The 27362-nt window shown below is 42.9% G+C and overlaps 1 protein-coding gene across 5 annotated transcripts in view; it reads right to left on the reverse strand.

Annotated features, from left to right (window-relative positions):
- The window catches only part of MYO16 (myosin XVI), a 584648-nt gene that overhangs the window by 320648 nt on the left and 236638 nt on the right, over positions 1-27362 (reverse strand). For all 5 annotated transcript variants that reach the window (XM_032314881.1, XM_032314880.1, XM_032314879.1 and 2 more), the window contains exons 6-9: positions 26567-26691; positions 17206-17331; positions 6394-6469; positions 3645-3798 (exon numbers count right to left, since the gene is read on the reverse strand). In XM_032314881.1, coding sequence (XP_032170772.1) covers positions 3645-3798; positions 6394-6469; positions 17206-17331; positions 26567-26691 — 481 coding nt within the window. The remainder of the gene's footprint in view (positions 1-3644; positions 3799-6393; positions 6470-17205; positions 17332-26566; positions 26692-27362) is intronic.

Genomic DNA, 27362 nt, shown 5'->3' on the forward strand with positions numbered 1-27362 from the left:
TCACAAGTCACCTCAGGGGGTGAGTGTAGACACTCAGAGCAAGCCAGACAAGGGTGTGAAAAATAACATGGCGGCCACAGGGGAAATAACGGCTCCATGTTCCGTTTGACTTGAGCTTCCGCTTAAGAGCAGATCAGTGCTCGACCATACTGCAAGGAGCCTTTGAGCTCCTCATTTCTGCAGAAGGGAAATGTCTTCTTGATTACAGACTATCTTCTTAAGTTGTCATATGAAGAAACACTTAGCCTAAACTGACAATATTCCACGTCTGAAGCTGACTGATCATAGCAGGGAAACTCAGATCACCCATTTCCTCTTTCAAGCCAAATTAGAAGTTTTCAAATTGCAAATAAAAATGGCCTCCTCACTGAAACAAGAGGGTAGTGGGTACATGTGCGTGACAGGAGTGGAGTTACTCGAGTTTTGAGTCTCGGGGCAGGGGGTGGGGATGCAGAACATGGGATAGAACAGAAAGCATTTGTGTTACCCCTGAAATCTAATAATACACTGTACGCCAATTAAATTGGATGTAAATTGTAAAAATTTTTAAAAAGAAGTCCTTGTGTTGTGTGTATAGATATAACAAAACTGAAAACAATTATAAGTAAAGACAAAAATCATCATATGAATAAAAGATACAGCATAGGGAATATAGTGGGAGTACTGTAATGGCATCTGGCGATGCACAGTAGCTGCCCTCGTGGTGAGCACGGCAGATAGTGACATTGTGCCTCTGGAACTAATACACCATTATACGTCAATGATACTCAAATTAAAAACATTAACAACAACAACAACAAAAATGAAAGAGGGAGGGTACTTGCGTTGTTCTTCAGATTCAAGGCAATGACTCCCGTAAACACTGCACCAATCCTGGTGTCTGGTCAGGGGATGGGGACCGTCAGCTCTTGTGGTGAATCACTGAGCACCCACAGGTGTTTGGCCAATGACTCCACCCCACCAGGTATGTGGAACTGCTGCGGCTTCCCACTCCAGGACCCATGAAATAGAGTACTCGCAGCAAACGTGACCCACATCAAACTTCTCAAGGGTGAGAGACCCTGGGAGAGCATTTCCATGTTCCACGGGGCACATGCCACCACAGCTGTCTTGTTAGCAGTGATCACCGCACCCAAGACACTGAGATCTACATCAGGACACGAGACAGAGTGTGGGGAGGAGGCCAGAAGGCAAGAAAGCACAGAGCGGGGAATCACAGCAAGTATGGCAAGAAGCCTGAAAGCTTTACAGATGGGGAAGATTGACTCTGGGAGGGCTTTGGAGTTGTTTAACCTGCTCATTTGGAAACATGAACCAAGAAAGTGAGGCAACACATAGACTGCTTAATGATGTTCACTCAATAGAAGATACCTTAGAAACATGGAAAATGAAATAGTTCAATAATGCAGGAATTTCCTTCTGATTAAATGTTTAACCAAAGGCAGGATGGCTGCCGGTTGTGGAGCATGGCAGGAGTCATGCTCTTGTCCTAACTCACTCAAGATTCAGCTCACAAACCCTCACAGGATGATCAATGCAAATTGATCCTGGAAAGGGAATTTGACTTGTATGTTGAGGTACCAGAAACCACTCAACTGTTCCTTAAAATTTTAACAAAATATATCCCAGGAAAATGTAAAAGGAGCGAGTTAACTGTAGAAGGGAAGAGATAGGAAGTTGGATGAAAAGTGAAAGACAGAAATGATAAATCAGATGAGGTAATGCGGGTTACGTCCTCAGAAGGAGGCTGGCTGGTGACAGGTGGGAAAAGAGACTTTCTGGAGATAAGCACAGACTGCACCGAGAAGAAGAGAAGGCCGAGTAAGTTCTTCCTGATCATTCACGTCTCCTACCGAAGAACATGCAGTATTCTTTCTTGGGCTAAGTAATGAGATGACAGAAGCAGCGAGCTTCACGGGGACGCCTGGCCCTGCCTGCAGCAGGGAAACTGGCCAATGAGGCGAGACCCACTTGCTCTTTCCCCTTCTTCCTGGAGTTCTATTTTCTTCCAATTCCTTCAAGCAGAGGAACTTCTAGAAAGAGCTGAAGGGCAGGATTCACATTAAAAAATCCAGGTTATCAAACCATTCAAGAAGGCACTTGGTTTAACGGAGGGCAACTTGGATTTTCACAGAACAAGAGCATTTGTTTATTCTGACAGACGCAAAGGACAGAAATGGTTTGGGGAAAATTCAGCAACGCTGAGGTGAGGAGAGAGGCCGAAGACAAAACCTTCCTGAACACCACGGCTAAACCGCGCACTACAACAACAACAACAAAATGCTGTTTGGTAAATTACCCACAAGAGATCTGTGAAAGAAATACATGCAAGTTTTATGTTAATCCTGTCAAAGCACCGATTCATTTCACCTATGATCTCTATCGAAAGGACATTGTGTTAGGGGCGCCTGGGTACCCAGTCAGTTGAACGTCCAGCTCTTGGTTTCGGCTCAGGTCATGATCTCAGAGTCCTGAGATCGAGCCCCTCCTCAGGCTCCCAGCTCATCGCGGAGTCTCCTTGAGATTCTCTCCTACACCCTCTCCGTCTCCCTCCTGTCCTGCTCTCTCTCTCCCTCTCTCTCAAATAAATAAATAAATAAATAGATCTTTAAAAAAAGAGAACAGTGTGTTAAAAATGTTCTTTCAACCTGAAATATTTTTTCCTTACATATTTCCTTCTTTTGTTGAGATACGATCCCTATAGCACAAAATTCACACTTTTAAAGTGTATAATTCAGTGCTTTTTTTAAAAAAAGCATATTCAGAAATTTGTATCACATTTACTTCTAGGACACTGACATCATCCCCCCAAAGAAACCCCCCACCCAGTAAGAGTCATTCCCCATTGCCCCGCTCCTGGCAACCACTAACGCGTCTGTGTCTGTGGGTTTGCCCATTCTGGACACCTCATGCAGCGGGGATCACACAACATGTGGCCTTTGCTGTCTGCCTTCACTCACTCCGCATAAAGTTGAGGTTCATGTTTGCTGTTGTACGTATCAGTACTGAGGAGATGGTTTAGGCAACCAGAAGCCATTAAGTTTTATACTTTAGAGAGAAAAAAGTGGATATTTGTATTTCCTACTTTAGAAATTTAGCCCTTACCATAGGGTCACGGGAAATCTTCCAAATCCGGTGACTTAAAAATGTGGAATACAGTTAAACTATCATCTTTGGTCTCATGGTGACACACTTGATCTATAACTAAAATAACAATGTTTAAAAGAATCAGAGGAGGGGCACCTGGCCCTTAACCCACTGGCTCAGTGGGTTAAAGCCTCTGCCTTCGGCTCAGGTCATGATCGCAGGGTCCTGGGATCGAGTCCCGTATAGGGCTCCCTGCTCAGTGGGAGCCCGTTTCCTCCTCTCTCTCTCTGCCTGCTGCTCTGCCTACTTATGATCTCTGTTTGACAATATAAATAAATAAAATCTTCAAAAAAAATATTCAGAGGATTTTTCAGAAAATGAAGCTAAACTCATCACTGTCAACAAGTACTTGTTGGTAAAGACAGGAACATTCAGCTTCAATTCAGTTATGAACTCTGTCTTCATACTGACTATAAAATGGTTGGCAGGGATGGCAGAGAAAATAATCTCCGCACGCAAGGGCTTTGAAGTCGGCTCTCTACAGGGAAGGCACTTACAGCTTGCTCGAGAGAGCGGGGAGGTCGTGGAGGATCTCTTCATAGGGCTCCTCGGAGGCCAAAGCAGGAACAGATAAACGCTCTTTTACCCTTTCTTCCCAGGCAACTTCGGCTTTCAACAGCATTTCCTCAATAAACTCAGATGCGGCAATATCTACAAGAAGCAAGAGGAACATCAGGAAAAGTGGGTGCTGAGATCACAGAAAACGGTTCCCTTTCTGTAATTCGGGCATGCTCAGAACGTGAAAATTGATCAGAGCAAAACGAAAAACATGAAGAGTTTACGATAGGAATGAAGCTGCAGTACCGCCATTTAAAAAAGCGGTCTTGTTTTATATCGGTGGCATATTTAGTTACAAAGGAAATGCAAAAATGTAGAAATAATATTCACCGAGTGGTGATGTGTAAAATGTAAAATCACAGAGAAGCTAAGCTTGAAAGAACGTGATGTCATTTTCATTCTCAGTGCAACTCTCCTTCATCTTGATGAATAACAATCAAAATGATGAAAATGGTTACACATTCCCCAGGACTGGCTTACTGGAAAACTTAGAGTAGGCATTCTTTAAGCATCCATTTGTAGACGTACCAATAAATAGCTGAATTCTGAAAACAGTGAGTCTAGACTCTGTGACCTGTTGTTTCAATCTGAAATATAGTTGTACTTCCTTATGTATACATACCACATGTCAACAGTGACATCTGAATACACCTGGGCAGCAACATAGACGTGCATTACTCAAATGAACACTTACTAACAACTGAAACTGGAAATCAAAAAATCTTGAAGAAAAATTGACCTTAGTAACAACTGGGAACTTAATGGCCACAACTGCTTCTTTTCAATCCTTGTGACTGAAGTGCATGACCACTTGTGTCTACAGATTTATGTGGCTTGATGAGCTGGAGGAGTTAATTCAGCCACCACGAGAAGATGTTTATGCCAAGATTTTACCACCATCTCATCTAGGTCAAATCATATCCAGTAACAAAGAGGAAGTAGCCCGACTTCCTCACCTGGGGTGATTATGTCTGTCCTACCTAATGACTACACCCCAAACTGCTTTTTTTTATCTGTTCCCCAGATAATTTTTTCTGTATCCACTCCAAATTCAAGAAACACAAAATGGCAAGATTCGAATATAATACTGTGATGATTTTCTTCTGCTCAGTCATAATCTGGGTGTCTACTTTCCTGTTCTCTGTGCTATTATTTTATCTGGTTCATTATTCATGCTGCTGGATTAGATGTTGGTCCCTCCCACATTTACTCAGAACCCTCGCTGCATTATAGCTCTTTGTCCCTTGTGGTGTGTGAAAGAAGCATTTTCCTTCAATCAAGAAACGGTTGTTGAGAGTCTTCTACCAGTCCATCACTGTGTCTCTTTGGACCAACAAGGCATGGAAAATGGACTACACTGAGGGTAGACTAGGCATGGCCAACACCGGCAGCCTGTCTAAGACAGCCATCCTATCCTGAGGTGGCCAGGGCTGAGGTCAGACCAGACATTTAGTCACGCCGTGTCTTCTAGGACTGTGGGTTGCCTTGGGTGTCCATTTCAGCACATTAAGGCCTACCACACTAGACCTAAAGGGGGAAGTGTGACACACTGGAGTCCATGTGGTCAAGGGTCAATCATATATTCTCTTCTCTGGGAAAGAAGCCAGGGATGTGATTTTGACGAATGTGACAAATGTTAAATGTGACATGTTTCACAATAGATACATTAAACAAATAGAAAAATCCACACATTTCTACTTGCTCTTTTAATATTTATCATGAGACATGCCTTTGTCATTAATACCAAGATTACTGCACTCTCGTTGACATCAGTCCACGCCCAAAGTTTGAAGCTATCATAGTATCTTAGAGTTTCATTTGTTAAATCTTCAGTTTATTTTAACAGGTAAGATGAATAAACATTAAACACCCTTTAACTTCAAAAAAACAAGAAATAGAGCAAATCTCTCACCCTGTCTTAAGCTGGAGGTTTATCATGTCATCATACTCCTACAAATGTATCCAATGAGAAATCTCAGTCATAAAGTGCTCACTTAGTACCTTCAAGATTTTTATAGCAACGTATGACCTGTGTACCCTTTTCTCTGTTACTTAGAATTCTTATTTTTAATAAACAAAAAACTGATGAATACATTTGTTGTCAAATTGTAAAAGCTAGAAAATGAATGCAGCACCCCTGTTTTTAAATTAGTAGATGAACATTATGAAAGAACAGTGGTAAAAAGAACTCTAGAAATGTTCAAGAGATACTTATCAAAAATGGAAATATTCAATTAAGATTGTGAGACTTTTAAATTAGCTGGAGGGTATCAGTCTCAATTCCTTGCATTATACCTGTCTGTGCAGGAAAAAAAAATATATATATGTTATTTAAAATTACCCTGATGAAAAGGTGTGTATTTGAAATGATAAGAAACCAGTGAAATAACAGCAAAAATATATTCAACAGTAATTGCCACTGAAGGGATCACTGCGCGGGAAGTTGAAAGCCCGAGAAGCAAATTGCAGGCAAGTCCAAGGGCCCCGAGGATGGGAACCAGCCTGTAAGACCCTTTTGCGAAGGAGCTGGGCAAGGGGTTCGGAACAGGGCTTGGGTGGAGCATGTGCACAGAGCTTCCAGGGGAGGCGGCCTCACTTGGCAGCCACGCCTGTGATGGACAAACAAGTTCGGGTAGGACAGGAAGCAGTCAGTGACCGCTCACCGGTCCCAGGATGCTCATAACTTACCTGAGGGCTTCTCTTCATTGCAGTTCAGAAGGTTTGGGTTTGCCTGATGCATCAGAAGAAGCTTCACCAGGTTTGTCTGAAACAGTAAAGTTCACTGAAATAAGATTCCCCAGAGAGAGCTACAGAAGCGTGGTCTCTAGGGGGCTTCTTCCAGCCTGCTGGAGGGACAAGGCATGAACACATCCCACCGTAAACGTTTCTCACTCTCTCCACTTGTAGTTTTCCCAGCTCCTTTTTAAAAAAGTGAAAGACATTCAAACCAAAAGTTACTTATCAAAGGAGGGATAAATTGCTGGGGATTTGAAAATGCTCACTTAACAGCATCCTCGTTTATTTTAGGGCATCTGGTGGGAGGAATTACACCTTATATGTGTTTTGTTTTAATTGAGCGACTCATTAACGTCTCACTGGTCCTGTCCCATCACTGGAACCCCACAGACAATATGAACTAAAGTCACGGGGGGAGTTAGGAAAACTTAAATTTTGCACTGTAAGAAAGGAAGAAAGCAACCTGATGAGAGGTTAATATATTCTTTAAATCTTATTATAAAATATAAACTCAATGAGTATATATGTGTGCATGAGCCCTGAAAGAGAAGTATGAAATGATTTCCAGGGTATCCAACTTTTTTTTTTTTTTTAAGATTTATTTATTTTAGAGAGGGAGAGCATGGAGGGGAAGAGCAGAAGGAAGGGGAGAGACGGAATCCCAAGCAGACTCCCCACTTACAGCAGAGCCCAACGTGGGGCTCAGTCTCACCACCCTGAGATCATGATCTGCGCAGAAATCAAGAGTCAGACACTCAACCGACTGAGTCACCCAGGCACCCCCAACTTTTTAAAATAAGTCATGCATGGTATCTTTCTGTGTTTCTTCCCAAAATTATCCCTCTCCGTATTTCTCAGAGTTGGCCACTGTCATGAATTTTGGGCTATCACTATGATTTCTTTATACATTTCGCCCTTATGTATAGGAGTACCTCCCAAACAACATATCACTCAGTCTGTGTGTGACACGTAGAGAAGTGGAATCTGCACGTGTATATTCATCGACGCCTTGCTTTCATGATTTAACCCTGCATTCTGAGAGTCATCAAAGGTGATGGACAAGATTCATTCATTTTGTCAGCTACAGTATAACTGCACCATACAAATATATCATAATTTACGTGCTTTCCTCCCTGGGCTTTCAAGCCGTTTGCAGTCATTTATTTTTACAAGTAATGTTGCTGCAACTGTTCTCATTTATTTTGGTGCACGCGTGCCAAGGTCTCTTCAGGACGCAAGCACGTGGACCGAAATTGCTGGGATAAAGGTCTGGACACCATCAACGTGGCTTAGATAGCTCTAGCTGTTTTCCAAAGAGCTCAAACGCCCGCCCCATCCCCAACAAGACATCCTGCTGCTCTGCACTCTACTTAATAACTTTGCTTCTGTGCATTTGCCTATCGCTAGATTCACTTTCTCTCCAACACTTAATATGGTCATTTTTAGAAATTTAGCTCTCATACCAGGACTGAAGTAATATTTCAGTCTGGTTTAGCTTACTTCTGTGATGACAAAGGATACCGAACACCTTTCCACGTGTTGAGTGGCCCTCCTCGGCTTTCTCTGGGGAAGTGTCTGTTCAAGACTTCTTTGCCCGTTTATTACTGGAGTGTTTATCTTTGCTTTAGTGACCTCTGTTCTTCGTATGTTCTAGACACATTTGTCAGATATGTGTATCGCAAATATTTTTCCCCATTCTGTGGCGTCTCCATTCATAGTCTTGAAAATGCTTTTTTTTAAAAAAACAGAAGAGTATTTTAACTTTGTTCTGCTTTTGTGAAAGTGTAACATCTGTATTGTTTTCTCAAGCAGTCAACACTCTATTTTCAAAATAACTGTCCACTCAGAGGCCATAACAACATAATACTGTATTTTCTCCTAAAGGCTGTATAATTTTAACTTTTATACGTATGGTCCATCTCAAGTGAGTTTTTGCAAATGACAGAGAAAATCTCAAATTTATTTTGGTCCAGCACCCATTCATTTTTCTGCACTATTTCTTGAAAATACTTTTTTTCCTCTCACTGAATTGCTTTGGTAACTTTGTGGAAAATTAATGGACAATACATGTCCCTGCCTGTTTCATTGATCTATCTGTCTATCCTTACTGTACTTCCTGACCACTTTGATTAGTGCAACTTGGAGTCAGTATTGAAATCTTGTAAGTGAAAGACTTATAGTAAGTCTTGAAAAAAGTCTGTAATTTTCTTATTTTTTAAGATAATTTTTTCTATTTAGGTACTTTGTAGTTCCATATAAATTTTAGAATGAGCTTTTCAATTTCTAAAAGAAAAGGCTTAGGATTTTTATTGGAATTGCTTTAAGTGAATACCATATTAATTTTATATGGCTTTTAAAAATGTCACAAATTTAGTGGTTTAAATAAGAAAAATTATCTTACAATTCTATAGGTCAGCAGTCTGACACAGGGCTCACTGGGTTAAAATTGGGGTGTTAGCAGCACTATTTTCCCTCTGGCTCTCAAGAAAAATCTGTTTCTTGCCTTTTCCTGCTTCTAGAGGCAACTCATATTCCTTGGCTTGTAGCCCCTTCCCTCAATTTCAAGCCAACAATGTTGCAGGTGTCTGCCCTTTTTTCATAAACACACTCCCTATTTGCGTGCAATGGCCTTAATTTACATGATCACGCCCCAATTTATAATAACAACACCCCCATTTTTGCATAGCCACACACCCCCCACCCAGGGACCCTGAGCCAGGAATTGTTCTCTGCTTTTAAGGACCCGTGTGATGAGATTGGGTCCATCTGGGTAACCCAGGAAAATCTTCCCATCTCAAAATCCGTAACCAATCAAAACTGCAAAGTTCTTTTGTCTTTTTAGGGAACAAACATATTGACAGGCTTTGAGCTTCAAGGTGTGGACATCTCTGAGGGCCACTTTTCAGCCTTCCACAGAGATCTTAAAAATATTCACTGTCAAAGCACATGATTATGGCTTACTCCTCCATTTTTGGGGTCTTCTTTAATTCCTCACCGTAGTGTTCCATAGTTTTCACTGTAGAAATTGTCTGTTAAAATATTCTGTTAAGTATATTGTTCTATATTTTATGTTTTTAATGCTACTGTAAACAACTTGATCAATGCACTTAATGGGTCTAGTCTTTCCATTTTTTGTGGATTCCTTTGGCATTTCATCCTCCTTTCTCCTTTCCCAACTTTGCCCTTTGTTTCTATTTCTTGCTTTATTATATTGATAAGAATGAGACTGGCTTTTCCAATCTTGGGTTTTGCTATTGTAACACACGCTGTGGCTCTCCCCACACACAGAGCTTTGCATCCAGGCACACAAGACATCTCCCTGCCCACCGATGATTGTCCTGGTTGGTATTCTCATTAAAAAATTAATTAGATTTCAAACAGTCTACTCCTTGTTAGCTTTCCCAAAGCCCATTCAAAATCGGTGTTTGATTTTTGCAGAACATGGATTATATCAGTAGCATTTAAATTATATTACAGTGCTTATATATAGAAGTTTGTTTTTATTTCCAAATATAGAGTTTATTAAAGGGAGACATTCTATTGAAATATGAAAGATAAAATATAGAGAGCAGTTTCCCAGGACATTGAAATAGGTACAGGAAAGAGCTTTGTTTTATATTAAAGATGAGAGTGATGTATTTGCATTTAAACCACATGAAAGGGAAGAAGGAAAAGAAAGATGGACAGGCAGAGGGAGGGAAGGATAAAAGAAGGAAAGGAATTAGAAAAGGAAAAAAAAAAAAAAAAAACCCAAACCAAAAGTGAGCTAAGATTGCCTTTGGCTTTCCCAAATTTGAAAGAACAGTATAAATCTAAATGCTTTTATATCTCTGCAAAAATGTCAGACACACACTTAACAATTACTTGGCGATTGCAAATGCAATTCAGTGTGTCCAGGCCTCCAAAGAGAAATGTGCCATCTCTCAGAAAACCACTTCTCTCCGCAGCCTCTCCTAGAACCCCAGAAAGCATTTCAGTAACAAAAGCAAAATGTTTCCTTCAGGAAAATCTTTAGCAATAAAAGCAACTCCATTTTATTTCAGGCCCATAGAGAGAGGCATTCATGTGTGGAGGGAGGAAGCCTCTCTCATTTGGGGAGTTCCTTTCTTTTTTTAGAGCCAGTTTTTCCCATGCGCTTCCGATCAGAAATCGGGGAGGCCCGTCACAGAACTAAATTAAACAGGCCCGTGCTAATTTCAATTACTCTCCTCCGGAACATTTGCTTTACCCTCTCAAAAGACCATTAGGTAAATTGCTTCAATTGTGAATAGGTCGGGTGTGTAACCCAGTAAGAATTCGTCACCACCAGTACAAGACCGCTACAATCACCAAAGGCACCGGAGGATAAGGCGACTGTGTGTGTGTGTGTGTGTGTGTGTGTGTGTGTGCGCGCGCGCGCGCGCGCGCGCTGGGGGTGGTGAGGGTGGAAGGGAGACCCTGAAGGCTAAATGAAAATGCACTTAGGCTGAAATTTAAATCCACACAGGTTTCACTGGACATGGACTTGTTCATTCTTTGGAGAGTTGTCCTTCAGTGTGATGAATTCAGCAAAATTAATTCCTTGATGGTCATTTAAATGGCCCCTTTAAAGAGTTGAACCACGACGGTGAGCATCTGGACGAAGCTGGTTTCTAGCTCAGACGCTAGAGGAGCCTGTTTCCTTCATCTAGTAACAAGAAACTGAAGCGTTAAAGGTCCCAGAACTCCCAATGCGTGCTTCCTGCCCCTGCAGGATTTCAGATGTGAAATACAAAACCACCTAATAAGTTAGTATTATCCCTATTTGTGGCCCAACTGTGATTGCACATTAGACCCAAGAGCTCTGCCTCCATCGCTGAGAACACAGGCTCTCCGATCCCGCCAGTACCTGCCGGTCCTTCCAGAGCCCGTCCCTCCCCTCCCCCATGTGGCAGCCTCCTCCCCCTGCATCCCCTCCTGGTCAGCCTCCTTGATGACCTCTCACGCTACCCAGCAGGTGTTGCCTGTGCTGCTCACCCTTGGCTGGAGTCCCTCGGCCCACATGCCTTTTATCTGGGGCGCCACGGACAGACCTGTGTACCTGGGGACCGTCCCTCCTACTGGGCAGCCTGCGCCTGTGAGCTTGTGGGCTCAAAGCCCACTGCACAGGAGCAGCCTCAGTCGGCTGGACCAACGGGCATCTGCAGCTCTAGGGCAGACACAGGCTCCCTTGTTCGTGAACAGAACTGTGTGTCCTGGGTGGGACCCCACGCTGATAAGAAACGGCACTGTCTGCGCACTGGGTCCTTACAGACCAGAGGGCAGTGCAGGCACACGAAGGCAGGTGCAGCCGACGGTGATACGTGACGAGGTACGAACACACGGGGACCACATCGGATGCACAGGGGAGCGTCCTCCCTGGAATCTGAGCAACTGGGAGAGGGGCCACTTAAGTGGCATCTCCGTGTGGTTCTCCACGTTAATACTGAACCACTGCACAATTTCAGGAAGAGCAAAGAACACAATAGGAGGCACATGGTGGCATCGTCCAGAAAACGGAAGTGGTTGAGTTCCTGTACAGGTGCCAGTCTGATGGGGGAGGCCGGGGAAGGCAGCTGGAGAAGGAAGCAGACGCCCCGCCACAGGGCACTGGCACCCTGTGTCACGGAGTGCATGTTTTCTGTCCCAGCAGTACGAAGGATGTTGTGTGGAGGCACTGTGATGACACCTGAGCTGACAAAGCTTAGGTGTGCAGGAGTGGGGACAGGGCTGGCAGGTGGGTGGCTCCCCAGGGAGGGAGGCTGCTGGACCGGATGGGGCCATGGTTTCACCTCACAGAGCCCCAGGCAATTCTTACTTGGAAGCTCGTAGGCTCGGGGGGTTGTTGCGTACTGGAAGATGGGGGCGAGCTAGGAGGAAGGGTGATGCCCAGTGCTGTGGTGAGTAAACGACACATGGGAAGGGCAGCACCCTGGGGGGCTGGGAAATGAGCTGACCATTCCCTTTGTCCACGAGAGCAGCAGGAGGGCAGGCGGGTAGAGATCACCCACCTGGCAGGGGTGCTCAGGGGTCTGCAACGTGAGAGGGAAACAAGAGGCAGCATGGGGGGGCTGGAGGCTGCAGGGTGGGGATTCCCTAAAGACTAGTAAACACTGAGAAGAGAGGGAGCCCCCAGAGCGCCGAGCCCGTCAACAGCGTGTGCTCAGAGCGACGACTGGAAAACCAGAGAGTGTCTCCATGTTCTCCCAAAGAGAAGAAATAAAAAAACAAAACAAAACAAAAAACCCGAACAAACAAAACCCCTGAAGATTTCTCAATTCTTATGAACTTGGGCAAAAATGTTTTTGAGAATGAATGCAAATGACTCCTTTGAACATCAAGATATGCAGGCTGTGTGACAGAATATGCTTTTGAAGGGGAGGGTGTTTAGGCTTCGGCATCTGTAGTTACTTTCCTATCTTCTGTTGTAGCGTGACCAATCCTATCAGAAACGCTAAAAATATGTAGAAGGCTAGAATCAAATTTTATGTACGACTCATGAAAGTACTATGAAACCAAAAGACATCAGTCACATAAATTATTCAGTCCCCAGTTTTACACAAGAACAAGCATCTCCTTTTCCTCGCTGGAAAGTTAACATATTTATAAAGGGGAATGTTAAAATATATATGCCATCCCAGTATAAGTGTCAATAAGGAAAACCGCTAAAAATTATGAACTACCTTCCCCGTAAAGGTATTTGTATTTGCAAGATATTTATAAGAAAGTGAAATTGCTATGAATGTCTCCAAAAATGCCATTAGTCTTTTACAATGTTAGCATTTCTAAAACTTTTTTCTAAACTGAGACATACTTATTTACGGTAAATTTCTTCAGAGTTATAAATCTCCCATGCATATAACTTGAAATTCACATAAAAGCTATTTCTAAATTATTTCCAAAATGAATACTAAATAGCATTTTTACAAGTGAATAATTTTTAAATATTATTCTATATATCATATGGTATTTTCCTGACAGAATAATTGAGATACAATTGATTCAAAATCTATTAATATAAATCTGTTAGTTGTCTTCGTAGTCTGAATTGAAAAACCATAGTTTGGTTTTGGTGTCATATATTCCACCAGAAAAGCCCCCGTCTGCTTCTGTATGTTAGAGCTTTGCTTCGAGTTCTTGGTTGATGGATCTGCCCCCTCAGTCCCTTTGGTTACTCCGCAGGGCACCGAGCACAGAGGGCAAGAGGGCAAGAGGACACGCAAACTGTCCTCGCGGCTGGGAGCTTATATTCTGGTAACCCTGCTGAACAGGGTTGATGGAGCAGAATGGAGAAGACACACGAGATCTTCATCTCTCCTTGGTACATAAATGTATAAGGAATTAGGAAATACTGAGCTGATGGCTAGTCATTTTTGAAAGAAGCAGAGGATAAAGTGACATTGGTTTTTAAAGCTGCCTCATTTGAACACTAATCATGGCCATTGCCAGAAACCCTGCATCGGATATCATCTGTACAAATCTCACAACTGAATCAATGACCAGGATACACGCCAAGTGGTGCTCAGCACGCATCTTCCGTATCTGCCATCATCACTCCCCAGAACCCCCGAGCTATGTAAAAATCCCCCTTTTAACAGAGGTGGACGGTTCACATTCATAGAAGACCCTGGGGCCAGACTCCCCGGACGGAGGATTAGGGAGGCTTGCTGGATCCGCTCAGCCCCTGTTCAGAGCCCGTGAGCAGGCGTGTTCTTCAGAACAAACCTGGCAAAATATGGGTCAGGAAGAATCGGTCACATCAAGACACGTTCAATGCGCAGAATCAAAGATCCTAGTAGACATGCTACAAGAAAGTCATATAAAAGCATCTTTGTTTCTCTTCCACCACAGATGGGTTTCATGTGAAAATAATCATAAATTCACTTCCTTTCATTCCTCTCTATTAAGCTTCAGGAGACTTTCAGAAGTCAGTAATTCTTTTGAAATAGAGCAGTTGTTTTAAAACATTCCAGCCTAGACTGGTTCTTTCCTATCTTCCCTTCTAATTACAATAAACCCAAGAAGAACTCTGAAGTCTAGCCCAGACCCAGGGTTTCCCAGCCCATCTTTAGGACAGAAGATGGCCTGGTTTGAGGCATCCCTCCCACATTCCAGATGTGTCCCTCAGACAACATCAGGTGAGTCCAGCACCACAATCTGCTAACACGAAGTGCCAGGGCAAGTACTCTTCTCCCACTGAGCTGAGATCCTCTCCCTGATGAGAGTCAAGGGTAGCTGGGAGGAGGGCCCTGTAAGAGGGAGCATACCCCAGTGAGCCCCTAGCCCCAAAAGTCTTTTGTCCCTGCAGAGACCCCCCCCCAACCTTATCTTAAGACACAGGGTAGTCTGGCTTGGGAAAACCTCTTCTTCCACCCCTTTGGGGACCCTGGAAGAAGGAGTGAGGATCCCAGGAGCACCAAATGGGCCACGTAGACCAAAAAACCCCCCAAAGGGTCTGAAAATTAAACTGCTACTGGAACTACAACCTCCTGAAGAAGACCAGGTCCGCATATCAAACGTAAACAGGAGAATTAAACTAGAATATTTATACAGAACTGAGAGTCTCTGAACAAATTAGCTGAAGTGTCCGAAAATACAATTAAAAATCACTTGTCATACCAAGATCAGGAAATCACAACTTGAATGAGAAAAGATGAAGAACTGACAAGATGAATCATGCCACAATCATCTGATGATGAGGGTAAAGCAGATCTCATGAGAATGCTTCAACAAGCAACTACAAATCCTCTCGAAACAAATGAAAGAAGAGGAGATTCCATCAAAGACATAGAAGGGACAATACAAACCAAATGGAAATCATAGAACCAAAACATGCAATAACAAGTAAAATACACCAAGTCCTACCAAATATTTCATTTGACCTGCAACCAAATCAAACAAAAACTACACACTGGCTTCTGAAAAAAAAAAAAATTAAATGTCTAACAACAGCTGAAATGATGTATTTAGTCCAAGGCATGTCTGGATTTTTTTTTTCTTTAAATACTTTATTTATGTATTTGACAGAGAGAGAATGAGCATAATCAGGAGACAGGGCAGAGGGAGAGGGAGAAACAGACTCCCTGCTGAGCAGGAGACTGATGTGGGGCTCGATCCCAGGAACAAGGATCATGACCTGAGTCAAAGGCAGAAACTTCACCCACTGAACCATCCAGGCACCCCCCAAGGAATGTCTTTAAAAAACTTGTTAAAAATAGTCCTATTCTCCCATTAGCTTATCAAAGTGGTTAAAGGGAACCAATTTGGTATTCTTTGAAATGAACCCAATCTGAACTCTAAAAGTCCAATCAGAAAAATGGGAAAAAAATGGGTAAAATGAAAGCCTTAATTAATTTAACTGTAGTAAGCAGCGTTCTGTCACATTTTACCAAGCTCTCACTCACTTGCAGATGTAGCTCCTTCCAGAGGGATCCCTGACGACAAGGAGCATGTTCTGATAATTCACTGGTTACCATTTCTTCTGCATGGGCCAACAGGTTGTATTCAAGGAAGCCAAACTTGCTTCTGTGTTTGCTTCTGTACTTTTTACTAAAGACAAAACCTGACACCCAGTGTCTCCCAGTGTGCTATGGTGCTAGAAATGCAGCACTAGTGTGTTCATGGTTCATGGCGATTATTGACCCCCCACTACTCCCATGATCTACTGGGGGGACCTGAGACCCCTAGCCCCTAGGACAAGTGACTCCAGCTACCTGCAGTCTCCTCGCCTTGAACCATCCATTTACTTACACAAACATTCATTTGCTAAACACAGAGTTTGGGGTACTTAATAAAGGGCCTGTTGGAAATATTTATTAACAAATGATACTTTTCATAAAGGAAATGTTGCCAAAGCAAATAATGTTTTTATTATTTTGAAAAACATCTCCTAAGCAATGTGCTTTCTCTAAATTGTGAAATGTAAATGGTATCCATTATTTTAACAACAGCCATGCTCGGATTTTATGATGGATATTTTGTGTACCCGTTGGTACCTAAGAGACTTGACTTACTATGAACCTAAGGGGCATGACCTGTTACTCTAGACCAATGTTTGAGAATCATCAAGTTTAACCTAAATCTCCATATTTATGTAACAATGAATTCTCTTCCAAAACAGAACTACTCAGGCTTTCTCCAACACAAAATATTGTGTATTGTATAAATAGATTTCAAAATTAAATATTATGAACACTGTAGTCACATTCACCCACATAAAATCATTTAAAAGTCATTTTGTTTCTTCCTGATGATGTCATGGTAGCTGGTGAGAAAGTAATTTGTGCAATAGGAACTCAAGTTGTATCAGCTATGACGAAAAACCTATTCATAGAAAAAAAAATGTGCTCCTCATTCTTCATTCTTCAAGATGAAATATAATTTATAGTGAAAAACTAAAACATAAAACAGAATTCTGCTTTACTTCTACAAACTATAGAGAACAAATAGAGTTACTAACGATTCATGAAAATATGAACTACGTAAGGATTATGTAATGTTAAGAAAATAGTAAGCCCATCCTATGAAACATGTTTTTGATTTTGTCTTATCTCTCCAACAATTCTGACGACAATGTGCAGAATCCCGAGGACGGCATGTTTTATGCATCCTTCCGAAAGATGATGGTTTCCTTCCACCGTAAAAATAATGGCAACATGGGCTGCCATTGAAAACCCAGTTTCATCCTGACTGTGCACAATTTAAAAATTTGAATGATGTATTCATTATAGAATGATTTAAAAACAATAATTTAGGAGATCACTTTACCTGGCCATACTTTGCTGCCAAATGGAGTGGGGTCCAGTACTGATTGTCCGCGACATTCAGGTCCCCGCCATGCTCCAGGAGAAGGGCCACCACCTCCTTGTAGCCGCTGGCACACGCCATGTGTAACTGCGGTGAGGGAATACTTTGTTATAGAACTTCAAAAAAGAAGCAGTGACATCAAAACAGCTTATTCAGTGAGCTGTTTTGAGAGCTAACAAATTATCAAATATAAAATACCTTTAAAAAGAAGAACATACCTGCAGTTTTACTTATTTGATGTAAGTGGACAGTATCCTTCTTGGAACAAAGGCTTATGGCTTAATTATTATTTCCCCTCGGACCCAGACAACGTGCGATTTTTCATGCAATTCCCATTTCCTTCTTTAGTGTTCTCTGTACCGGAATCTGAGCACTTTTGCATACAAAATGCAATAACTGAACACTTTACCCTCTTCTCACCCAAAAAGTCAAACACGTAGTGACCGGCTCTGAAATTCTAGCCCTGTAGTTGTGCGACTGGAGGAGATTCGAGGACATATATGACAGCAGGAGATGTGATCATCTTGGTGCTTAGGAACAGGAAAAATGGGCCAACACACTGGAAAGGACGAGTTAATCCCAACAGACCTTAAAATGATTATATGGTTCTCCTCCTCCTGCTCCCAGGTTAGCTCATGAATGCAAGCTTAGCTCAGGACGGAGGACTCAGAGGCTACAACCAGGAGGTCAGGTTTAGAGAACGATTCAGACTTTTCAGGTGAGGTAATTCCCGCTTCCAGCATAGAAGCCTTGATTTGTAGTTGAACTGTCATTTAAACTGGGTTCTTAAGTAACTACGCACTTGATTTCATGAGCATAATAATATGAAACTATATGGAAGGAAAAAGAAAAACAATATAAAAGTAGTAAAATCAATGATTTCTTCTTGGTCTTGTAGCATGGAATTTTGTACCTTTCTGTCTGTTTTTACTAAAAAGATAAAATTACAATAAAGTCAAAAGGCTTATTAAATGTGTGTACATATATATTAATAAAATCCAGCAAAAACATTTGCTTTTCTTCTTGGTCTTGTAGCATGGAATTTTGTACCTTTCTGTTTTTATTAAAAAGATAAAATTATAATAAAGTCAAAAGGCTTATTAAATGTGTGTACATATATATTAATAAAATCCAGCAAAAACATTTGCTTTTCTACCCTTGGAGTTCACTGTGCTCTTTCATGTACACCGTGTACGTACATGCTTATCTCTCCTAGTTAATTACAACAAAAGAACAAATATATTTAACCAATTTAAGGCATAAACACAAAGAGATCAAGTTTCACATCACTCTTCCCATACTTGGTTATACATAGAATTCACCTCATCAATATTTTAGCAAACAGTCCCAAGAACAAACCATCCACAAGTATCTCAGAGAAGGATGATTTTATATACTTGTTCTCCTGGAAAACCAGTCTTACACCTGCTCCGCAATTGAGTCTACATCACACTAATAATCAGTTGACTCAAAGGTTCCTCTGAACTATAAGCACGCACATCGGGATCTGAGAAGGTTTTCACTGTCCATTTGTTGGTTAGCACCTGAGACTAACGAAGTCAAGTTCACTTGTCATCAAGGATGAACTCCTTAATGAGAAGATTTGCTTTCCACGGGGCAAAAATTGGGTTCTCCCATTCCAAACTCAGCCCAGCTCCTAGCTGACCATCTCAGGCACTGCTCTCAAGGAAAAGACCAGAAGGAAAGTCTTGGCTCACTTGGGAGAAAAGCTGTCAAAAGCAAGAGCTCCCAGTGACATCTCTGAAGGCAGACAAATTTAATCCGAGACCATTTCAAAATGAAGGCAAAAACTCCTGACTTTGAGTATTTCTACTTCCTTACAAGAGACAACAGAGTTTTAAAAATTCATCACAGTAAATCAGTAAGAGCTTAGAGGCTCTACCCTGATTCTACCGGCAATCAAATTCTGAATCCATAAGCAAGCCTCCAGACCCCCCCACCAAGGGGACCGTTCTCATCACTGAGTTAAATGTCTATTTTATAGACCTTGTCTATTTAATAGACACGAAAATGTCTATTTTCTGAAACGGACGTTGCCCCCCTCCCTTGTCCTGACAATGTCTGGAAGATGTCAGGGGCCAAATGTGAACGTGTCTATCCCTACAGCATCTCAGAACACTCCTCTCCTGCTGCGTTATGGGGTCTTGGAAGAAAGACAGAGACAGCTGCTGTTTCTGTAAATCATGAGCAGCACTTCTTGGAAGGACAATTGCAAAAGGACAGTCCTGGGAAATTACGGCAGGCTGGAAATCACCCACGCAGTTACAACGCAGGACGAGGCTTCAGAGCCGCTTCACAAACGCTGCTCATAAAAGTTATCAGTTATTCCTTCTCGTCTGTAAGACCCGTGAGGCAATGACCTTTGTCCTGGTACTGCAGAGGCAAAAGCTGGGGCTGAGCTAATTCAGGCGACCAGCCCCGGGGAGCACGGCCCCTGTAGGCGAAGCCACGTTCTTCCGTGTTCTGCAGCATGGGCGCTCGGAAATGGCCACCGGGCACCGGCACCCGCGTCGGCCAGGCCACCCGGGGAACAGCCGCGATTCACAGTGCTCCTAACAACCACAGTTCGTCAGTGCTCCTAACAACCCTGTGTGCGTCCCATAATGTATTGGGTCTAAAAATGGCATTTTTCTTCTTCCCATACACCCCCTTCCCCAATATCCTTGTCTTGTATTAAATGTTTGTCTCCGGAGACACCCACCATTGACACACTTGCCGCAGCTTTCGCCCAGGCCACCACCTGTGGAGGCACAGACGTGCGCTAAGCGTGGCGTGCAGCCTCCTCACACCGATCAAAACCATCGCCAGGTCCTGCGCTGCGCAGCGATGAAGACACAGGACCTGAGACCCCCCTTAGAAGTCCGCAGGAGTCAGTGTCTCTGAATCAGCCTCCTCCTCGCGCAGGTGGTGTGGGGGGCTGGGGTCAAGACTGAGACAATGACCAACCAACAAGAGCCACCCCGGGCAGTGAGGGCGCTGCGCCTGAGGACCGTCCTGTCTCCTCAGCACGACGTGCTTCTCCCGACTGACTGCTCTCCAGGAGAGCTCAGCGCACAGCCCTGCATTACCATCCGCTGACCAACTCCTCACTACTGGGCTTTTACACATGTGCCGTATTTTTTATTTTATAGAAGATCGCTTTGTTGGTAATCACTGGATTTGTGTCTGATTATGTGCTTCTGACACATTCCCAGATATAGAATTGCAATCCTAAAATAATGAAAATTTTTTCAATGTATTTGCCTACACTGAGTTCCACAATGTTGGTGCAATCCCCATCCCCTCGAGTGGTGTGTGGAGGGGCTCTTTCTCATAGACCCTTAGCCTTTGGGGCTTCACTATTATGTATTTCTAAAATGACTATAAATAAATTCAATGCACTGCATTCCTAAAAATGGGTCTCTTTTGATATATCTGTAGGGTAGCTGTACTTTCTTTTGGGTATGGACTCTCACTGCAATTTGTTTTCCTACTGAGAGATGATCTTTTCCTTCATTTCTACAAATGCTGCATATTTTAAAACTATCAACATTTTGAAAGACCTGTCCCAAGTATCATATTCCTAGTTTATTATCTGCCTCTTAAGTTTGCTCATTATTTAATGCACAAGTGTTCATTTTAATTTTTGTCATAGTCAATGATCTCAGCATTTCCCCTTGTGCGTTCTCTCCCATTTCGATATTAGAAGGGCTTTCACCACCCAGACATAACTCCTTTTTACTGTGTGACACGGGAACTGGGGGTTCATTGTTAAGTTACTTACTCAGTCTCCTATTTCAGAATCTCATTTAAAAAAGAAATTTGTGTGTGAAATTAAAAATATATTCCCATTGAATGTCATCTTATTTGAGGTCTGTGACTCTTCCCACTCTAGACCAGGCAGGCCACTAGGAGGCTAATGTCAAATTCTGATGAAAATTACCTTAGGAGTAAATGAAAATCAATCTTGAGGGATAGCTATTCAAGCAGCTGAAGGAATTAGTCCAGATTTTGAATGAATACTGGCAAATTTTCTCCAGTTCTAGTTTTCTATCAGAATATTAACAGAAGGAGGAGCCTGGGTGGCTCAGTCATTAAGCATCTGTCTTCGGCTCAGGTCACGATCCCCAGGGTCCTGGGACAGAGCCCCACATTGTGCTCCCTGTTCAGTGGGAAGCCTGCTTCTCCCTTTCCCATTCTCCTTGCTTGTGCTTCCTCTCTCGCTTTCTCTCTCTCTCTGTCAAATAAATAAAATCCCTAAAAAAATATTAACAGAAGATTTTTCCTACTGTAGTTTTGACTGTGTAAGAAAATAATATGTATCACATCTCAAAGTGAGACCAAATATGGACATCTGAAAATAGTTGACCAAAAACTGCCTAATTACATTTTTAATGTTTTATCTCTACACCTGCACCCAGTGTGGGGTTCGAACTCACAACCCCAAGATCAAAGCCACACACTCTACTGACTGAGACAGACAGATGCCCCAGCCTAGATTTCCTTTGACTTCTACCTCTAGACTGAGGGTATAGTAGGTCCAAATGAGAGAGAAATGGAGACAGGACACATGAGAAATTTTTGTATGGTGGTGGGGCCTGGGTCCCTCCCTAATCATGTCGGCAGAGCTTGGCTTCAGTGGTCACCGACAGAAGCCATGTGTCCTCTGGAGTCTGTTGGAGACACGGTTACTGGTTTCGATTCCTGACTAGAAAAAATAAAGGACAAGGGACAAGCTGGCTCTCTGCTTTCGTGGGCAGCGAAGGGGAGTCACAGATATGCTGGCGTCTGCCCGCACTCATGAGGTCGCACCGGCAAAGACAAACACAGGGAGGACAGCCATGTTTGTTTTCCGTCCTGTTTCAGGGAGATGGCTGGAGAGCGTGCGTGGCCCTGTAGAGACAGGCTGGGGTACCCCTGACTCCCAGAGCAGAGGCAGGTGTGAAGGACTCTCTGGAGACCCCAGTGGTGGGGGTGACGTATCTGAAGAACCCTCACATCCTCACAAGGGAAGGGGTCAGCTTCGTGCCCAGAGAGCAGGACACCCAACAGGAAACCTCAAGCCCAAACCTTCCAGCTCCCAGTGTGTCTCCTCCTGCGCATCTGTCCCCTCCCCTCCTCTCCCTCCACGTCACTGACACGGAAGAGGAGACGGTGATGAGAGGGGAAACAGATGACCATGGCCACCCTCCCTTCCATGGACTCCCAAATCTGATGCGACACGACGCCAGCAGTGGGTTCCAGATTTCACTGAGATCGGGGGCCTCAACACCTGAGCCCACCAGACCCCACAGGATCTCAGGGAGATTCAGGGGCTTTGCAAACTTGGATGGGAAAATGGTTTGTTTTATTTTTTTTTTCTAACCCCAAATGAAATTCAGCAACTTCTTGAATGGTGAATCTAGGCTACTCACCTAGGATGCTGTCATTGAAAGTGGTATGTCCCTACACAGTGCTGTCACAGCGGACATCTCCAAATATCCCCCATATTCAAATCTACCCTAACATCCTGGCAATGATTATCCGTCACTCAGTGCCTTCATAAAGAAGCACATGCATAACATATCACAAATTTAATTTTGATAGTAGGATTATGATGTTTCCATGTAACTGGCGTTCTCTGTAATACAGGCACCATCTTTATTACATTAAACCCAATTCTGACAAGGAATCCACTGCTACACCGAGGTTTAGAGGGTAACACGGCATAAAAAAGATCAGTGAACCCTGATTTCACACAAGCTGGGACTTTTCATGGTTATATAGGACCAGACACTCTAATCTCTAAACTAAGGCTATGGTTTGTAATATAAAGTAACCACAAAAACTCTATTCCCTAAAAATGGCCAGAAAGCTGATGGCAATGGCTAAGTCTTCATCCAGAAGTAAGGGTAAACCAGCGCTACTGAAAAGACAAAGGGAAACAAAAATAAAATTGCTTGATGTTTGCATCTCATGAATAATTCTTTTCCAACAAACCCAGTGAATACATCCCAAGGCCAGATGTTATATATCAAATTCTGTGACAAAAGAGAAAGAACCAGCATCTTCCTAATGGATCTGAAAGTCATTACAGTCAAATTTTCAAAGAGCATCTATGCACTTGAACTCAGGAATGCATTTCCATATGCTCGTAATGACTTTTTTTTTTTTTTTTGGAATTGTGTCCTTTTTGGAGGCTTTGTTTTCCTCTAAAAAGAATTATCTGTGTAAACTAAGAGATCTTTTTCAAAGAGCAACATTATGTTTGGTTACTTTATTGCATATTCTAACAGAGGAGAAAAAGGCAATATACTACAAGTGTAGCAGTATTGCATCTTTTCTTGATAGTTTTACCTTTTTTGCACAATGTAACTGTGGGAAATGATGCCTAATTTTAAGCCACAACAGGCATGCCTACTCGGGATACAGAATTCTGTGGACGAGTGTCTTTTCACGGTTCCCACCAACAACAGACAAGAACGCACAGTCTAGAGGCCAGCATGGGGTGGCGGTCATTAACGTGACAGACTAACCAATTCAGACATAAGAAATCAATCTCACCCTCCACTTGCTCAATGCTGCGAGCCATCTTCGAGGGACAACTTCCTAGCCTCCCAACCACCGTTACTTCCCTCATGAAAAGCTCAGAGATGATTGTTTAAATCCAAACAACAATTTGTTTGCAACATTTATGCTCTCTGCTCAATTTAAAAAAGTCACAAAGAATGTCAAAATTGAAAATGACTGAACAGGATAGCAATGTATTGCTCTGTATTGATTCTTGAAACAGCTTCACTACTGAAGTAGGTGGGTCCTTCTGTTCAGTGGTATTTGAAACACGAATGCCATTTTAATTTAGCAGAGATTTTTTTTTTTTTAAAGAAATCTAAAGCTGTAATGTCTTGTGCCAAACAGAGAAGCAAAGATCTATTGGGTTTCTGAGTTAGGCATCAGTGCATGCCATGTTTTTAAAGAACCATTATCTGCTCCAGTCTGGATCTCGAGGCTCGCACTCCAATGAAAGTGCCCTAGCTGAGAAGACCAGTGACCTCCATGCTACTAAGTCCAACGGCCAAGTCACCATCTCCAGTCACTTGGTCTCTCGGTGGTATCTAACAGTTCACAGCTTCCTCCCCCTCCTCATCATACTTCCTTTCTTTGGCTCCTGTGACGACTCATTCTCTTGGTTCTCCTCCTACCTTGGGAGCTCCTCCTTGCTCCTCTACCCTCTATGCCCCCTGCCCCAGAGATCATTTCTGGATCTTTCTCTTCTTCCTAAGCTCCATGGCTCAGTCCCAATTTCTCTTTCCTTCTGTATCAAATCTTTGATTTCACCCATGGTCAAGGCTTTCAGTGCCATGTTTCTATGCTAGTGTTCCCCAAATTGAGTCTGCAGTCCAGACAGCTCCTGAATTCCAGACTCTAGCAACCAACCACAAACCCAACACCTCCATGAAGACGGCTCAGAGGCAGCCATAGCTCTCTGTTCCCCGAACTGTCCGTGTCCTAAGCTCATTTTATCCTCCACCTTCTGTCTCATTGGATGTCAACCCCATCACTCCAGGTGTCCAAGCTAAAAGTACTTGAAGTCACTCTGCAGTCATCATTTCTCTTCCACCACTTGGCCATCAGGAAGTCCCAGTGGATCTTCTTCCCATGCAGATGGAAGTCAGCCACTTCCCACCCCCTCAGCTTCCTGCAGCTTGGTCTGAGCCACACCACCAACCACTGGGTTACTCTCTTACCTGAACTCTCGGCATCAGCCTTGCCCTCTGACCATCCATCCTTAACAGCAGTCTGAGCAAGTGGTGCTTTTAGAACGAAAGTAGAACCATGTCTTGCTCTCCTCAGAGCCCTCCAATGTGCTCCCATCGCACTCAGAGTGACTCCACGGTCCTCACACAGGTGCACAGACCCTGTGTGATCCGCGCCAGCTGCCTCCCTCCTTCCCTTTACTCTACTTAGCCTCACAGGCCTCTGTGTTGTTTCTAAATCACAACACACCCACCCCTGCCTCAGGGCCTTTGCACCTACCACCATTCAGTCTTGAATGCTCCTATGCACACCTGTGGTGTGTGCAGACCTCTGTCAGGTCATTACTCAAAATTCCTCGTCAGTGAGACCTTGCCTGTGTGCCTCCAAAATGTCAACACACACCCAGCACCTCCCTGTCTCATTTTATTATTTTCTCCTTTGCATCTGCCATTGTTAATATGTTTTGTATTTAGCTCATTTATATTGTATATTATGTATCTTCCCCAATGCAATGAAGCCCACAACAAAAGGACTTTTGTGGTTTTATTCATTACTATTTTGTTCACAGGAGGTGGCTAATATCCCAATAGATTAATCACAATATTTTTCCATTTGAATGTGTGATTTTTCAATAAATTCTAAACATACTTTGTGTTCTTTGCTTGTAACTTGGTGTTTTTTTTATAGTCTTTTGAAATTTATATTCCAAAGTCCAAGATCAGTATCAAGGAAGATTATTCTATCTAGAGGTCTCAAGGTGCTTGATCTGTATTTAATAAATCTAAAATTGTATCAGGTCTCACACCACTTTATCCATTTAGACAAATCACTTCTCTCATCACAGTATTCAACCTCACACCTTATTTCTGCCGTGCCAGAAACTGAATCACTTCTTCCAGACACTTCTACACAACCCATGCTTCAAGCATCATACTCTTGCCTGTTAGCTTAATTCCTCTTAATTTTTTCCCTGAGCCTCAATACGTTTAGTTCCAACCGTGATTAACTTCAACACTAGCATGCCTAGTTCAAGTACATTTTTTGGGTCAATAACTCAGATGTTTTTTATTCTCATGATCAGATATTATGCTTATATTAGAATTAACCCACATTTAATTGTACTGTTTTCACATTACTGCAACTATGCCCAACAGCTATTAAAAAAAAAAAAAAAAGAAGTAATGGCATAATTTTGCTTGGATTTCGAAATTCATTCACCAGAGTGACCCATAATTTGTGTTTGTTAAGATTAAAATGAAAACATCCTCCTGTAAGTTCCAGTTCAAATATCACACTGACAAAGTAACACATACAAATCATTCTCGATTTTTAAAAATACACGGAAGGAAGGCCTGAACAGAACACGTCCACCTAGAACCCCTGGCTTCGAGGAGCAGCGGCGTATGGGATTTCTGTTCTCCTCTTTGCATACGTGGGTGTTTTCAAGATTTTTATGATTATAGGTAGTTTTTTCACGATCAGGAAAAAAAAAGCCATTTTTACAAGTAGTACCTAATTCTACACAGGAGACATCGGCTGAAATCTCTATTCCAGCAGGATTTCCGAGTCGCGTGCGCAAACTCACCAGAGTCACTCCTTCATCATTCCTCTCGTCAACATTTCCGCCGCCGGATAAGAAGTGTTTGACATCTGTCAGCATGGCCAGTGGTCTCTGGAGCTTCATCTGTCTCAGCGACGTCAGGTCCACTCCTGGGGGGGAAACAGCCTTTCACACCAAAGGCAAAGATGCTTCTCAGCCTCTGGGGGTCAACTCTGAATTTAGCTTCCTGTTCTTTCAACGGTTCCCCTTTGAAGCCTCTCTTCCCCCTCTGAATTCTCTCCCAGAGTCTGTATGATTGTTTGGCTCCGCACGCCTTCTATTCTCAGCTAGAAGACAGTCTTGAATAATTTTCCTCTTATTATACGCCAAAGATGGGACATGCCGCCTTATCCACGGCAGGCTCTCTGTTTCAGTATGTAAATCCCCAAGGGGCATTGCCCAGAGTATTTTAAACTGTTTGAATTGAACTGGAGCTAAAAAATACAGTTTTTTATTCTCTATCATTTCCTGGCCAAAAGAGTTGCTTCCAAAAGAGAGGCGGGTCTCCTGGAGCAGAAAACTGCCTTTGCTGGGAAAACTGGGAACATCTACATAAATCTATGGTTTGGTGAATAGTATCGTACCCACGCTAACGCCGTAGTTGGATCAACACAGCGCGGCTGTGTGGACTGTGGATGTGGGGCCCCCGGTGAAGGGGATATGGGGTCCCCCTTAGCTATTTCCACAACGTCCCCATCTATCTCAAAAGCTTTCCAAACGGATTTCAAGAGATGCTCCAATCGAGCATGTCATGACCCTTCGTGTTAACACAGAGGAAGCT

Source organism: Mustela erminea, chromosome 15 (genome assembly GCF_009829155.1).
Source record: "Mustela erminea isolate mMusErm1 chromosome 15, mMusErm1.Pri, whole genome shotgun sequence".
Lineage (NCBI taxonomy): Eukaryota > Metazoa > Chordata > Mammalia > Carnivora > Mustelidae > Mustela > Mustela erminea.